Source organism: Notechis scutatus, chromosome 1 (assembly GCF_049901735.1).
Source record: "Notechis scutatus isolate UNSWTSFEM ecotype Mainland chromosome 1, rNotScu1.2, whole genome shotgun sequence".
Taxonomy (NCBI): domain Eukaryota; kingdom Metazoa; phylum Chordata; class Lepidosauria; order Squamata; family Elapidae; genus Notechis; species Notechis scutatus.
This window is the reverse complement of record NC_142009.1, coordinates 328,174,904-328,189,263: the sequence shown is the minus strand read 5'-3', so window position 1 is coordinate 328,189,263 and position 14,360 is coordinate 328,174,904. Positions and strand designations below refer to the sequence as shown.

Below are 14,360 nucleotides of genomic sequence, written 5' to 3'. Positions count from 1 at the left end.
TAGTAGTACTACAAAAACCACTACTCAACTTCCAACGACCAAGGAATACTTAACTACTTCTGCACAAACCTCCACGTTGGAAACCACTACAACACCAACAGCCACTTCTCCCCCAGAGACCACAATGACCTCCAGCTCTATAAAGACTACTACCTCTTCAGAAACCACTACTCCACATCCTATCACCACAAAACACTTAACTACTTCTCCAGAGGCCACCAGACCTGTATCCGTCACGTCAGAAGCAGCCAGCTCTCCAATGAGTTCAGTGCCTTCTACGGCATCAGCAAAGACCAGAGTAACTTCTTCAATTTCGAAAACCACAACACCAACTCCAGAGGGCACAGTGTCCTCTACAGGTTTTTCAGAGACTAGCATGACTCCGATGAGTCCGCCAATGACCACCGCTTCTGCTTCGTCAAGTAGTATGACATCTATAACTCCCACAAGTAGTTCCAGCCATTTTTCTACTACCGAGCAAATGTCCACCTCTGGCCCAGGAACCACAATGCCGTCCAGCTCTTCCCCAGAGAGCTCCTCAATTAGTAGTAGTACTACAAAAACCACTACTCAACTTCCAACGACCAAGGAATACTTAACTACTTCTGCACAAACCTCCACGTTGGAAACCACTACAACACCAACAGCCACTTCTCCCCCAGAGACCACAATGACCTCCAGCTCTATAAAGACTACTACCTCTTCAGAAACCACTACTCCACATCCTATCACCACAAAACACTTAACTACTTCTCCAGAGGCCACCACACCTGTATCCGTCACGTCAGAAGCAGCCAGCTCTCCAATGAGTTCAGTGCCTTCTACGGCATCAGCAAAGACCAGAGTAACTTCTTCTATTTCGAAAACCACAACACCAACTCCAGAGGGCACAGTGTCCTCTACAGGTTTTTCAGAGACTAGCATGACTCCGACGAGTCCGCCAATGACCACCGCTTCTGCTTCGTCAAGTAGTGTGACATCTATAACTCCCACAAGTAGTTCCAGCCATTTTTCTACCCCCGAGCAAATGTCCACCTCTGGCCCAGGAACCACAGTGCCCTCCAGCTCTTCCCCAGAGAGCTCCTCAATTAGTAGTAGTACTACAAAAACCACTACTCAACTTCCAACGACCAAGGAATACTTAACTACTTCTGCACAAACCTCCACGTTGGAAACCACTACAACAGCAACAGCCACTTCTCCCCCAGAGACCACAATGACCTCCAGCTCTATAAAGACTACTACCTCTTCAGAAACCACTACTCCACATCCTACCACCACAAAACACTTAACTATTTCTCCAGAGGCCACCACACCTGTATCCGTCACGTCAGAAGCAGCCAGCTCTCCAATGAGTTCAGTGCCTTCTACGGCATCAGCAAAGGCCAAGTAACTTCTTCCATTTCGAAAACCACAACACCAACTCCAGAGGGCACAGTGTCCTCTACAGGTTTTTCAGAGACTAGCATGACTCCGACGAGTCCGCCAATGACCACCGCTTCTGCTTCGTCAAGTAGTGTGACATCTATAACTCCCACAAGCAGTTCCAGCCTTCTTTCTACCCCCGAGCAAACGTCCACCTCTGGCCCAGAGACCACAAAGCCCTCCAGCTCTTCCCCAGAGAGCTCCTCAATTAGTAGTAGTACTACAAAACCACTACTCAACTTCCAACGACCAAGGAATACTTAACTACTTCTGCACAAACCTCCACGTTGGAAACCACTACAACAGCAACAGCCACTTCTCCCCCAGAGACCACAATGACCTCCAGCTCTTTAAAAACTACCACATCTTCAGAAACCACTACTCCACATTTTACCACCACAAAACACTTAACTATTTCTCCAGAGGCCACCACACCTGTATCCGTCACGTCAGAAGCAGCCAGCTCTCCAATGAGTTCAGTGCCTTCTACGGCATCAGCAAAGGCCAAAGTAACTTCTTCCATTTTGAAAACCACAACACCAACTCCAGAGGGCACAGTGTCCTCTACAGGTTTTTCAGAGACTAGCATGACTCCAACGAGTCCGCCAATGACCACCGCTTCTGTTTCGTCAAGTAGTGTGACATCTATAACTCCCACAAGCAGTTCCAGCCTTCTTTCTACCCCCGAGCAAACGTCCACCTCTGGCCCAGAAACCACAAAGCCCTCCAGCTCTTCCCCAGAGAGCTCCTCAATTAGTAGTAGTACTACAAAAACCACTACTCAGCTTCCAACGACCAAGGAATACTTAACTACTTCTGCACAAACCTCCACGTTGGAAACCACTACAACAGCAACAGCCACTTCTCCCCCAGAGACCACAATGACCTCCAGCTCTATAAAGACTACTACCTCTTCAGAAACCACTACTCCACATCCTCCACCACAAAACACTTAACTATTTCTCCAGAGGCCACCACACCTGTATCCGTCACGTCAGAAGCAGCCAGCTCTCCAATGAGTTACAGTGCCTTCTACGGCATCAGCAAAGGCCAAAGTAACTTCTTCCATTTCGAAAACCACAACACCAACTCCAGAGGGCACAGTGTCCTCTACAGGTTTTTCAGAGACTAGCATGACTCCAACGAGTCCGCCAATGACCACCGCTTCTGTTTCGCCAAGTAGTGTGACATCTATAACTCCCACAAGCAGTTCCAGCCTTCTTTCTACCCCGAGCAAACGTCCACCTCTGGCCCAGAGACCACAAAGCCCTCCAGCTCTTCCCCAGAGAGCTCCTCAATTAGTAGTAGTACTACAAAATCCACTACTCAACTTCCAACGACCAAGGAATACTTAACTACTTCTGCACAAACCTCCACGTTGGAAACCACTACAACAGCAACAGCCACTTCTCCCCAGAGACCACAATGACCTCCAGCTCTATAAAGACTACCACGTCTTCAGAAACCACTACTCCACATCCTACCACCACAAAACACTTAACTATATCTCCAGAGGCCACCACACCTGTATCCGTCACGTCAGAAGCAGCCAGCTCTCCAATGAGTACACTGCCTTCTACGGCATCAGCAAAGGCCCAAGTAACTTCTTCCATTTCGAAAACCACAACACCAACTCCAGAGGGCACAGTGTCCTCTACAGGTTTTTCAGAGACTAGCATGACTCCGACGAGTCCGCTAATGACCACCGCTTCTGTTTCGTCAAGTAGTGTGACATCTATAACTCCCACAAGCAGTTCCAGCCTTCTTTCTACCCCGAGCAAACGTCCACCTCTGGCCCAGAAACCACAAAGCCGTCCAGCTCTTCCCCAGAGAGCTCCTCAATTAGTAGTAGTACTACAAAAACCACTACTCAGCTTCCAACGACCAAGGAATACTTAACTACTTCTGCACAAACCTCCACGTTGGAAACCACTACAACAGCAACAGCCACTTCTCCCCCAGAGACCACAATGACCTCCAGCTCTATAAAGACTACTACCTCTTCAGAAACCACTACTCCACATCCTATCACCACAAAACACTTAACTACTTCTCCAGAGGCCACCACACCTGTATCCGTCACGTCAGAAGCAGCCAGCTCTCCAATGAGTTCAGTGCCTTCTACGGCATCAGCAAAGACCAGAGTAACTTCTTCTATTTCGAAAACCACAACACCAACTCCAGAGGGCACAGTGTCCTCTACAGGTTTTTCAGAGACTAGCATGACTCCGACGAGTCCGCCTAATGACCACCGCTTCTGTTTCGTCAAGTAGTGTGACATCTATAACTCCCACAAGCAGTTCCAGCCTTCTTTCTACCCCCGAGCAAACGTCCACCTCTGGCCCAGAGACCACAAAGCCCTCCAGCTCTTCCCCAGAGAGCTCCTCAATTAGTAGTAGTACTACAAAAACCACTACTCAACTTCCAACGACCAAGGAATACTTAACTACTTCTGCACAAACCTCCACGTTGGAAACCACTACAACAGCAACAGCCACTTCTCCCCCAGAGACCACAATGACCTCCAGCTCTATAAAGACTACTACCTCTTCAGAAACCACTACTCCACATCCTTCCACCACAAAACACTTAACTATTTCTCCAGAGGCCACCACACCTGTATCCGTCACGTCAGAAGCAGCCAGCTCTCCAATGAGTACAGTGCCTTCTACGGCATCAGCAAAGGCCAAAGTAACTTCTTCCATTTCGAAAACCACAACACCAACTCCAGAGGGCCCAGTGTCCTCTACAGGTTTTTCAGAGACTAGCATGACTCCAACGAGTCCGCCAATGACCACCGCTTCTGTTTCGTCAAGTAGTGTGACATCTATAACTCCCACAAGCAGTTCCAGCCTTCTTTCTACCCCCGAGCAAACGTCAACCTCTGGCCCAGAGACCACAAAGCCCTCCAGCTCTTCCCCAGAGAGCTCCTCAATTAGTAGTAGTACTACAAAAACCACTACTCAACTTCCAACGACCAAGGAATACTTAACTACTTCTGCACAAACCTCCACGTTGGAAACCACTACAACAGCAACAGCCACTTCTCCCCCAGAGACCACAATGACCTCCAGCTCTATAAAGACTACCACGTCTTCAGAAACCACTACTCCACATCCTACCACCACAAAACACTTAACTATATCTCCAGAGGCCACCACACCTGTATCCGTCACGTCAGAAGCAGCCAGCTCTCCAATGAGTACACTGCCTTCTACGGCATCAGCAAAGGCCCAAGTAACTTCTTCCATTTCGAAAACCACAACACCAACTCCAGAGGGCACAGTGTCCTCTACAGGTTTTTCAGAGACTAGCATGACTCCGACGAGTCCGCTAATGACCACCGCTTCTGTTTCGTCAAGTAGTGTGACATCTATAACTCCCACAAGCAGTTCCAGCCTTCTTTCTACCCCCGAGCAAACGTCCACCTCTGTCCCAGAGACCACAAAGCCCTCCAGCTCTTCCCCAGAGAGCTCCTCAATTAGTAGTAGTACTACAAAAACCACTACTCAACTTCCAACGACCAAGGAATACTTAACTACTTCTGCACAAACCTCCACGTTGGAAACCACTACAACAGCAACAGCCACTTCTCCCCCAGAGACCACAATGACCTCCAGCTCTATAAAGACTACTACCTCTTCAGAAACCACTACTCCACATCCTTCCACCACAAAACACTTAACTATTTCTCCAGAGGCCACCACACCTGTATCCGTCACGTCAGAAGCAGCCAGCTCTCCAATGAGTACAGTGCCTTCTACGGCATCAGCAAAGGCCAAAGTAACTTCTTCCATTTCGAAAACCACAACACCAACTTCAGAGGGCCCAGTGTCCTCTACAGGTTTTTCAGAGACTAGCATGACTCCAACGAGTCCGCCAATGACCACCGCTTCTGTTTCGTCAAGTAGTGTGACATCTATAACTCCCACAAGCAGTTCCAGCCTTCTTTCTACCCCCGAGCAAACGTCAACCTCTGGCCCAGAGACCACAAAGCCCTCCAGCTCTTCCCCAGAGAGCTCCTCAATTAGTAGTAGTACTACAAAATCCACTACTCAGCTTCCAACAACCAAGGAATACTTAACTACTTCTGCACAAACCTCCACGTTGGAAACCACTACAACAGCCACAGCCACTTCTCCCCCAGAGACCACAATGACCTCCAGCTCTATAAAGACTACCACGTCTTCAGAAACCACTACTCCACATCCTACCACCACAAAACACTTAACTATATCTCCAGAGGCCACCACACCTGTATCCGTCACGTCAGAAGCAGCCAGCTCTCCAATGAGTACACTGCCTTCTACGGCATCAGCAAAGGCCCAAGTAACTTCTTCCATTTCGAAAACCACAACACCAACTCCAGAGGGCACAGTGTCCTCTACAGGTTTTTCAGAGACTAGCATGACTCCGACGAGTCCGCTAATGACCACCCCTTCTGTTTCGTCAAGTAGTGTGACATCTATAACTCCCACAAGCAGTTCCAGCCTTCTTTCTACCCCCGAGCAAACGTCCACCTCTGGCCCAGAAACCACAAAGCCCTCCAGCTCTTCCCCAGAGAGCTCCTCAATTAGTAGTAGTACTACAAAAACCACTACTCAGCTTCCAACGACCAAGGAATACTTAACTACTTCTGCACAAACCTCCACGTTGGAAACCACTACAACAGCAACAGCCACTTCTCCCCAGAGACCACAATGACCTCCAGCTCTATAAAGACTACTACCTCTTCAGAAACCACTACTCCACATCCTATCACCACAAAACACTTAACTACTTCTCCAGAGGCCACCACACCTGTATCCGTCACGTCAGAAGCAGCCAGCTCTCCAATGAGTTCAGTGCCTTCTACGGCATCAGCAAAGACCAAGTAACTTCTTCCATTTCGAAAACCACAACACCAACTCCAGAGGGCACAGTGTCCTCTACAGGTTTTTCAGAGACTAGCATGACTCCAACGAGTCCGCCAATGACCACCGCTTCTGTTTCGTCAAGTAGTGTGACATCTATAACTCCCACAAGCAGTTCCAGCCTTTTTCTACCCCGAGCAAATGTCCACCTCTGGCCCAGGAACCACAATGCCCTCCAGCTCTTCCCCAGAGAGCTCCTCAATTAGTAGTAGTACTACAAAACCACTACTCAACTTCCAACAACCAAGGAATACTTAACTACTTCTGCACAAACCTCCACGTTGGAAACCACTACAACAGCAACAGCCACTTCTCCCCCAGAGACCACAATGACCTCCAGCTCTATAAAGACTACCACGTCTTCAGAAACCACTACTCCACATCCTACCACCACAAAACACTTAACTATATCTCCAGAGGCCACCACACCTGTATCCGTCACGTCAGAAGCAGCCAGCTCTCCAATGAGTACACTGCCTTCTACGGCATCAGCAAAGGCCCAAGTAACTTCTTCCATTTCGAAAACCACAACACCAACTCCAGAGGGCACAGTGTCCTCTACAGGGTTTTTCAGAGACTAGCATGACTCCGATGAGTCCGCTAATGACCACCCCTTCTGTTTCGTCAAGTAGTGTGACATCTATAACTCCCACAAGCAGTTCCAGCCTTCTTTCTACCCCCGAGCAAACGTCCACCTCTGTCCCAGAGACCACAAAGCCCTCCAGCTCTTCCCCAGAGAGCTCCTCAATTAGTAGTAGTACTACAAAAACCACTACTCAACTTCCAACGACCAAGGAATACTTAACTACTTCTGCACAAACCTCCACGTTGGAAACCACTACAACAGCAACAGCCACTTCTCCCCCAGAGACCACAATGACCTCCAGCTCTATAAAGACTACCACGTCTTCTGAAACCACTACTCCACATCCTTCCACCACAAAACACTTAACTATTTCTCCAGAGGCCACCACACCTGTATCCGTCACCTCAGAAGCAGCCAGCTCTCCAATGAGTACAGTGCCTTCTACGGCATCAGCAAAGGCCAAAGTAACTTCTTCCATTTCGAAAACCACAACACCAACTTCAGAGGGCCCAGTGTCCTCTATAGGTTTTTCAGAGACTAGCATGACTCCAACGAGTCTGCCAATGACCACCGCTTCTGTTTCGTCAAGTAGTGTGACATCTATAACTCCCACAAGCAGTTCCAGCCTTCTTTCTACCCCCGAGCAAACGTCAACCTCTGGCCCAGAGACCACAAAGCCCTCCAGCTCTTCCCCAGAGAGCTCCTCAATTAGTAGTAGTACTACAAAATCCACTACTCAGCTTCCAACAACCAAGGAATACTTAACTACTTCTGCACAAACCTCCACGTTGGAAACCACTACAACAGCCACAGCCACTTCTCCCCCAGAGACCACAATGACCTCCAGCTCTATAAAGACTACCACATCTTCAGAAACCACTACTCCACATCCTACCACCACAAAACACTTAACTATATCTCCAGAGGCCACCACACCTGTATCCGTCACGTCAGAAGCAGCCAGCTCTCCAATGAGCTCAGTGCCTTCTACGGCATCAGCAAAGGCCAAAGTAACTTCTTCCATTTCGAAAACCACAACACCAACTTCAGAGGGCACAGTGTCCGCTACAAGTTTTTCAGAGACTAGCATGACTCCGACGAGTCCGCCAATGACCACCGCTTCTATTTCGTCAAGTAGTGTGACATCTATAACTCCCACAAGCAGTTCCAGCCTTCTTTCTACCCCCGAGCAAACGTCCACCTCTGTCCCAGAGACCACAAAGCCCTCCAGCTCTTCCCCAGAGAGCTCCTCAATTAGTAGTAGTACTACAAAAACCACTACTCAACTTCCAACGACCAAGGAATACTTAACTACTTCTGCACAAACCTCCACGTTGGAAACCACTACAACAGCAACAGCCACTTCTCCCCCAGAGACCACAATGACCTCCAGCTCTATAAAGACTACCACGTCTTCTGAAACCACTACTCCACATCCTATCACCACAAAACACTTAACTACTTCTCCAGAGGCCACCACACCTGTATCCGTCACGTCACAAGCAGCCAGCTCTCCAATGAGTTCAGTCCCTTATACGGCATCAGCAAAGGCCAAAGTAACTTCTTCCATTTCGAAAACCACAACACCAACTTCAGAGGGCACAGTGTCCTCTACAAGTTTTTCAGAGACTAGCATGACTCCGACGAGTCCGCCAATGACCACCGCTTCTATTTCGTCAAGTAGTGTGACATCTATAACTCCCACAAGCAGTTCCAGCCTTCTTTCTACCCCCGAGCAAACGTCCACCTCTGGCCCAGAGACCACAAAGCCCTCCAGCTCTTCCCCAGAGAGCTCCTCAATTAGTAGTAGTACTACAAAAACCACTACTCAACTTCCAACGACCAAGGAATACTTAACTACTTCTGCACACACCTCCACGTTGGAAACCACTACAACAGCAACAGCCACTTCTCCCCCAGAGACCACAATGACCTCCAGCTCTATAAAGACTACTACGTCTTCAGAAACCACTACTCCACATCCTATCACCACAAAACACTTAACTATTTCTCCAGAGGCCACCACACCTGTATCTGTCACGTCAGAAGCAGCCAGCTCTCCAATGAGTTCAGTGCCTTCTACGGTATCAGCAAAGGCCCAAGTAACTTCTTCCATTTCGAAAACCACAACACCAACTCCAGAGGGCACAGTGTCCTCTACAGGTTTTTCAGAGACTAGCATGACTCCGACGAGTCCACCAATGACCACCGCTTCTGCTTCGTCAGAAGTGACATCTAAAACTCCCACAAGCAGTTCCAGACATCTTTCCACCCCTGAGCAAATGTCAGGTAAATCCAATATTTCATCCACATTACTTAGCACAACTCCAATTGAAAGTAAGTAGACAGTCTTATTTATAAAATAAATAAAATAATCAGCCTTTCATAATCTTGATAACTTCCTGATCTGTGATCTTCAATGCCCAGCATTTTTAAAAATGACTACTCTTGCTGTTGAATTCTTGAAGGTGGAATCCTCACTTTCATTCATTCATTCAGTCAGTCAGTCAGTCAGTCAGTCTGTCAGTAATTTGTACACCTGCCCAACTCAAACCAGTCACTGTGGGCAGAAAACAATTATAAAAATACTTAAACAGTTAAAAGACAATACAAAAAAAAGAAATTAAAAACAAATAGTAGCCAAAATATATTATAATCATTATAGTCAGCATTTCCAGGAAATGGGGCTCTTCACACAGAGCCCAGCATAGTTTCAAGGTCTTATGAAGGGCCAGGAGGGTCGTCAGGGTTATCCTAATCTCTGGAGGGAGAATGTTCCAGGAGGCATGTCTCCTTGTCCCTGACAACTGACATTCCTTGATTGATGGGACTCAGAGCATGCTGGTCCTGCTGGATGAGATTGGAGCCATAGAAACAATTGGAAAAAGAAAAACGAATCAGGTAACCAAATCCCAAGTTATGAAGGGCTTTAAGGGTGACAACTAGCACCTGGAATTGCATCTAGAAAGATACTGGCAACCAATGCAACTCCCAAACCAGTGCTGTTACATGTGCCGAAAACAATAATTATTTGGCGTTTGTACGGACATCATTTAGTAAGTATTCAGATCAGGGAGATAGATTTCAATTTTCAGACAACATTTATTCTGGCCTGAAGTTCAAGTTCAGTGGTGGTGGCGGCAGCAGGAGCAAGTGAATGAAATGCAAATATCCAAATACTATATATTGGATGAATGCATGATTTTCAAAAACTAATCATTTTTAAAAGTATAATAATTTGCTTTTAAAAGTAACCAGAATTTGAAATTAGTGGAATGAAATAATATTTATCATTGGATTAACACTAATGCGACTGAAAAGACCCGTACACGCCAAGACCTGCATACCTGTACCCGTAGATTTTCGTAGATTTTCATGGGTACAAGTATGCAGGTCTTGGCGTGTTCGGGTATTTTCCCATGTAAGATTGAGAGTATCTTGGCAACGTTTCGATGAGGTCCAACTGGCCATCTTCAGGCTGGTGCTTTCGGCTTCTTATCTTAAATTATCCAATACTGAAACACCACTGTTCATAATAGCCGCCGAAACATACAAACAGTGATTGATACACTGATAATATTGCATCAACTCTGGCTTCCATATCTGAGATCCATTATTTTTCTTCTAGCTGTTTCTCCCACTTCCAAACCTCCAGTGGCAACTGAATGCTTTACACTCAACTTCACTGTAAATAATTTGAGGTATAGGCCACAGATGGGCAACCCCAAGTCAAAGCTGTTCAGCTCAACACAAGGAGTCTTCTGTAAATTGGTGAGGAGACAAATGCATGCTTACCCCAGCTGCTCTACCACATAAGATTTTCATAAAATAGTCAGCAATAGTATTTTTACTACCAGCAATAAATATCTTTTTTTCTTTAAACCTAGTTGGAACAGATATTGAATACCAGCAAGATTGGTCCATATTTGATCAACTGTAGTTTATCAACATTAAGGTAAGTAACATGGGATGGAGATTTTTTTCACACTACTTGAATGCCCTGTTATGGGAATGACTTCTCGCAACATCTAGTTATACTTGAGCAAACCCATAGTTTGTTTCATTTCCACTCTGTAGCATATCACAGTGATAAACAAATGTCTAAAAGACATCCTTCTGCATTTATATCCCAAACAATTTCTTTGCTTCAGATTCAGTTCCTATCACTTTCCTATCACACGCATGGTTGGCTTCCTCCACTCCTTGCCACAATATGATTTGAAATGGAATTCAAATGAAACACCAGATTAAAAATACTGTCTGAAAAATTCCAAAAAGAGGATGATAGAACTGTATTAAGTCTGAACTGGAAGCCTTCACTTTTTACTTTTTGGCCTGCCAGGTGGATCCAAGTGCAACATTACCTATGTGAAACCATCCAAAGTCTTCTACAGCTTCTTTGAATATATCTCAAGATGTGTCTTTTCATTCCCAGATCTGTGAATCAGGGTGAGAACACCGGCATAGACAGTGTCTGCTGCTACCGTAAAAATGCCACCGCTCCACCTTTTGATCGAGTGCAGATATATCATAAATTTGTAAATGAGACCAACGGTTTCACCAAGATGGGGAGGTACAGCTTGGACCCAAACAGCCTTTTTGTTAATGGTAAGAAGAAGATGGATTTCTTGACTAAAGAGGTTATGAGGTTGGCTGGAACTGAATCGGTTCTGACTAATGTTATGTAACTGAAGCAATAGCTCCCCTCTGTAACACCTTGGAGAGATGTCAGAGAGCTACAAGAGAGCTTCAGGTATATGAAATTTGCGCTACTAAAAGCTAGATGACTACTACATGGAAGCAGTGTTTACTGTCATTTGCAGTTTTATAGTCCAGCCTCCATTCTTCTGGATGACTTTTCTCTGAAGCTGTCCCAGGATGTTCTCTCAAGCAACCACTAGGTGAACACTTTATATAGAGTTAGTTCACAGTGGCCAATTAAATCAAAGACTGCTACTATTTGGGATTGTTTGCAACCCTATTATCTGAGATTTGTTGACATGGAGTAGTTGGAAGTATGTAGGAGGAATTTATCGAATCTTATTTTTCTCATGGTGAAGAGCTTGAGAGAGTCTTCCCATTTTAGTGTGGTCTTGTGCCTTCTTTAGTGACTCCAATTTTGCAATTCTCTTTCCCTTTCAGATTATCATGAAGAATCACCTCAGACCAGTAAGTACACTTTACAGATGTTTCTTGAGCCATGAATTGCAACTGTGGTACACAATCTATAATGTCCAGCCATGTCGCAAGCATAACAGTATGCCCTAGAGGCTTCTGCCATGAGCGATGGGTGGAAACCACAGGGATGTAGGAGGAGGTTGAATATTAGATTTTCCAGATAGTAAAAGGTGTTAACCAGTGCACCATGTCAATCCCCAAAATGGTATGTTCAGTTAACATCTTAAAACAGAGAGTGGATACTGATTTCTGATATTCCAACTCTGATTATGGCCATTAGAAATTGTTCTGTAACACTGAACAAAAAACTGCCTTGCCGCACCTTGGGACTTTACAAGCCATGCCCTTTTGCAAAGTAACCCTTAATATTCTTGAAAAGGGCTACCACAGTCCTGTGCAGTCTTCTGTTCTCAAGGCTTAAACCATCAATCTTTCTTTTGCACAACTTGGGTCTCTGCCCCTGCTCGTGCTTCTTGCCCTTTTCTGAATCCACAGCAGATCGAGAATAACAGTTGCTTTCAAACTGTGAAAAACATATGCTTATACTTAAACTTCTGTTATGTACCACTGAGTTCATGACAGGAAGTGCAAAATACAAAATAGTGATTGATGGATTGATTATATGCCATCAACTCTGGTTCCCATATCTGAGATTCACTGTATCTTTTCTAGCTCTTCCTCCCACCACCAAACCTCCAGTGGCAACTGAATGCTTTACAGTCAACTTCACTGCAACCAATTTGATCTATAGGCCACAGATGGCTGATCCCACATCAAAGGTTTTCAGCTCAACACAACGATCCTTCGTTAATTTGGTAAGAAGATCAATGCATACTTAGTCCAATAGCTCTCAATGTAGGACTTTCATGATATACTCAGCAATAGTATTTTATTATTGCCAATAAATACGTAGTTTTTTTCATTAAACTAAGACAAGCTCTCTTATGTAAATTGCTGAGGAGGCAAATGCATACTTACCCCATTAGCTCTTCTACATAATATTTTCATAAAATAATCAACAATTGTATTTCACCATCAGCAATAATTAGTTTTCCTTTAAACCTAGCTGGAACAGATATTGAAGACCAGCAAGATTGGTCCATATTTGATCAACTGTAGTTTATCAACATTAAGGTAGGTAATATGGAATGGAGATTTTTTTTAATGATGCCTAAATGCCCTGCTATAGGAGTGAAAGGATTCTGATATGGAATTTTCACAACATCTAGTCATATTTTACAGCAGCGGTGCCCACCGCTTCTGTGGATAAAGCTTTTTTGATGGATTGGAGGGGGCAAGGTTTGGCATGCTGTCTGCATCCTATCGATGGGGCTTCCCTTGTTTGCACAGCCCAGTTTCTTGCATGACACGGCCAGGGATTGGAATCCCGTTTTAGAGAACCCTGAATTTGTTTCAGCTTCAGTCTGTAACATATTACATTGATGCACAAATCACTAAAACCATTTCTTTGCTTCAATATTCAGTTCCTATCACTTCACTAGAGGCTCCATGGTTAGTTTCCTCCACTACTTCCCACAATTGGGTTTGAAGTGAAAATTAAAATTGAATAACACCAGATTAAAAATACTGCCTGAAAACGTCCAAAAAAAAAAAAAAAAAAGGTGATAGAACTGTGTCCCTCTGATATAGGGAGCCATTCAAGAATGGAACCAGCTAGGAAATACCCAGTGGGGATTCTGAATAGTCGAAACAGGGGGGGAAATGTGAAGTGGCACACTCATGGAACAAACCAGTTTCAACAAAATGGTCAGGGTTGCAATAATACAGCAGACCTGTATTAAGTCTGAACTGAACTGAACCCTCACCTTTTACTTTGTGGCCTGCCAGGTAGATCCAAATGGGACTTTACCTTTGTGATGTTTCCTACAGCTTCTCTGAATATATCTCAAGTTCTCTGTTTTCATTCTCAGACCTGTGAATCAGGGTGAGAACACCGGCATAGACAGTGTCTGCTGCTACCATAAAAATGCCACGGCTCCAACTTTTGATCGAGTGAACATATATCACAAATTCATAAATGAGACCAACGGTTTCACCAAGATGGAGAGGTACAACTTGGACCCAAACAGCCTTTTTGTTAATGGTAAGAAGAAGATGGTTTTCTTGAATGAAGTGGTTGCATATGAGGTTGGCTGGAAGTGAATCGGTTATGTTATGGAACTAAAGTGTCTGCGACAACTTGGAGAAATGCCAAATTCAGGCTACAAAAATCTAGATGATCAAAAAATGGCAGCTGT

General features: G+C 45.3%; 2 protein-coding genes across 2 annotated transcripts in view; both read left to right on the top strand.

Annotated features, from left to right (window-relative positions):
• Window positions 1–7,522: 7,522 nt before the first annotated feature.
• On the top strand, window positions 7,523–9,146 carry LOC148133534 (uncharacterized; the record flags this gene model as incomplete). The annotated part of the gene is made up of 1 exon (XM_087950342.1): window positions 7,523–9,146. A coding segment is annotated over exon 1 (1,386 nt), but the record flags the coding sequence as incomplete, so codon positions are not given.
• MUC16 (mucin 16, cell surface associated) overlaps window positions 8,589–14,360 on the top strand; it is a 43,840-nt gene continuing 38,068 nt past the window's right edge. The window contains exons 1-9 of the mRNA XM_087951368.1: window positions 8,589–8,607; window positions 9,151–9,213; window positions 10,553–10,695; window positions 10,812–10,879; window positions 11,360–11,532; window positions 12,067–12,093; window positions 12,775–12,917; window positions 13,169–13,236; window positions 14,034–14,206. Of these exons, the coding sequence (XP_087807494.1) occupies window positions 9,207–9,213; window positions 10,553–10,695; window positions 10,812–10,879; window positions 11,360–11,532; window positions 12,067–12,093; window positions 12,775–12,917; window positions 13,169–13,236; window positions 14,034–14,206 (802 nt within the window). The 5' untranslated portion in view covers window positions 8,589–8,607; window positions 9,151–9,206. The remainder of the gene's footprint in view (window positions 8,608–9,150; window positions 9,214–10,552; window positions 10,696–10,811; window positions 10,880–11,359; window positions 11,533–12,066; window positions 12,094–12,774; window positions 12,918–13,168; window positions 13,237–14,033; window positions 14,207–14,360) is intronic.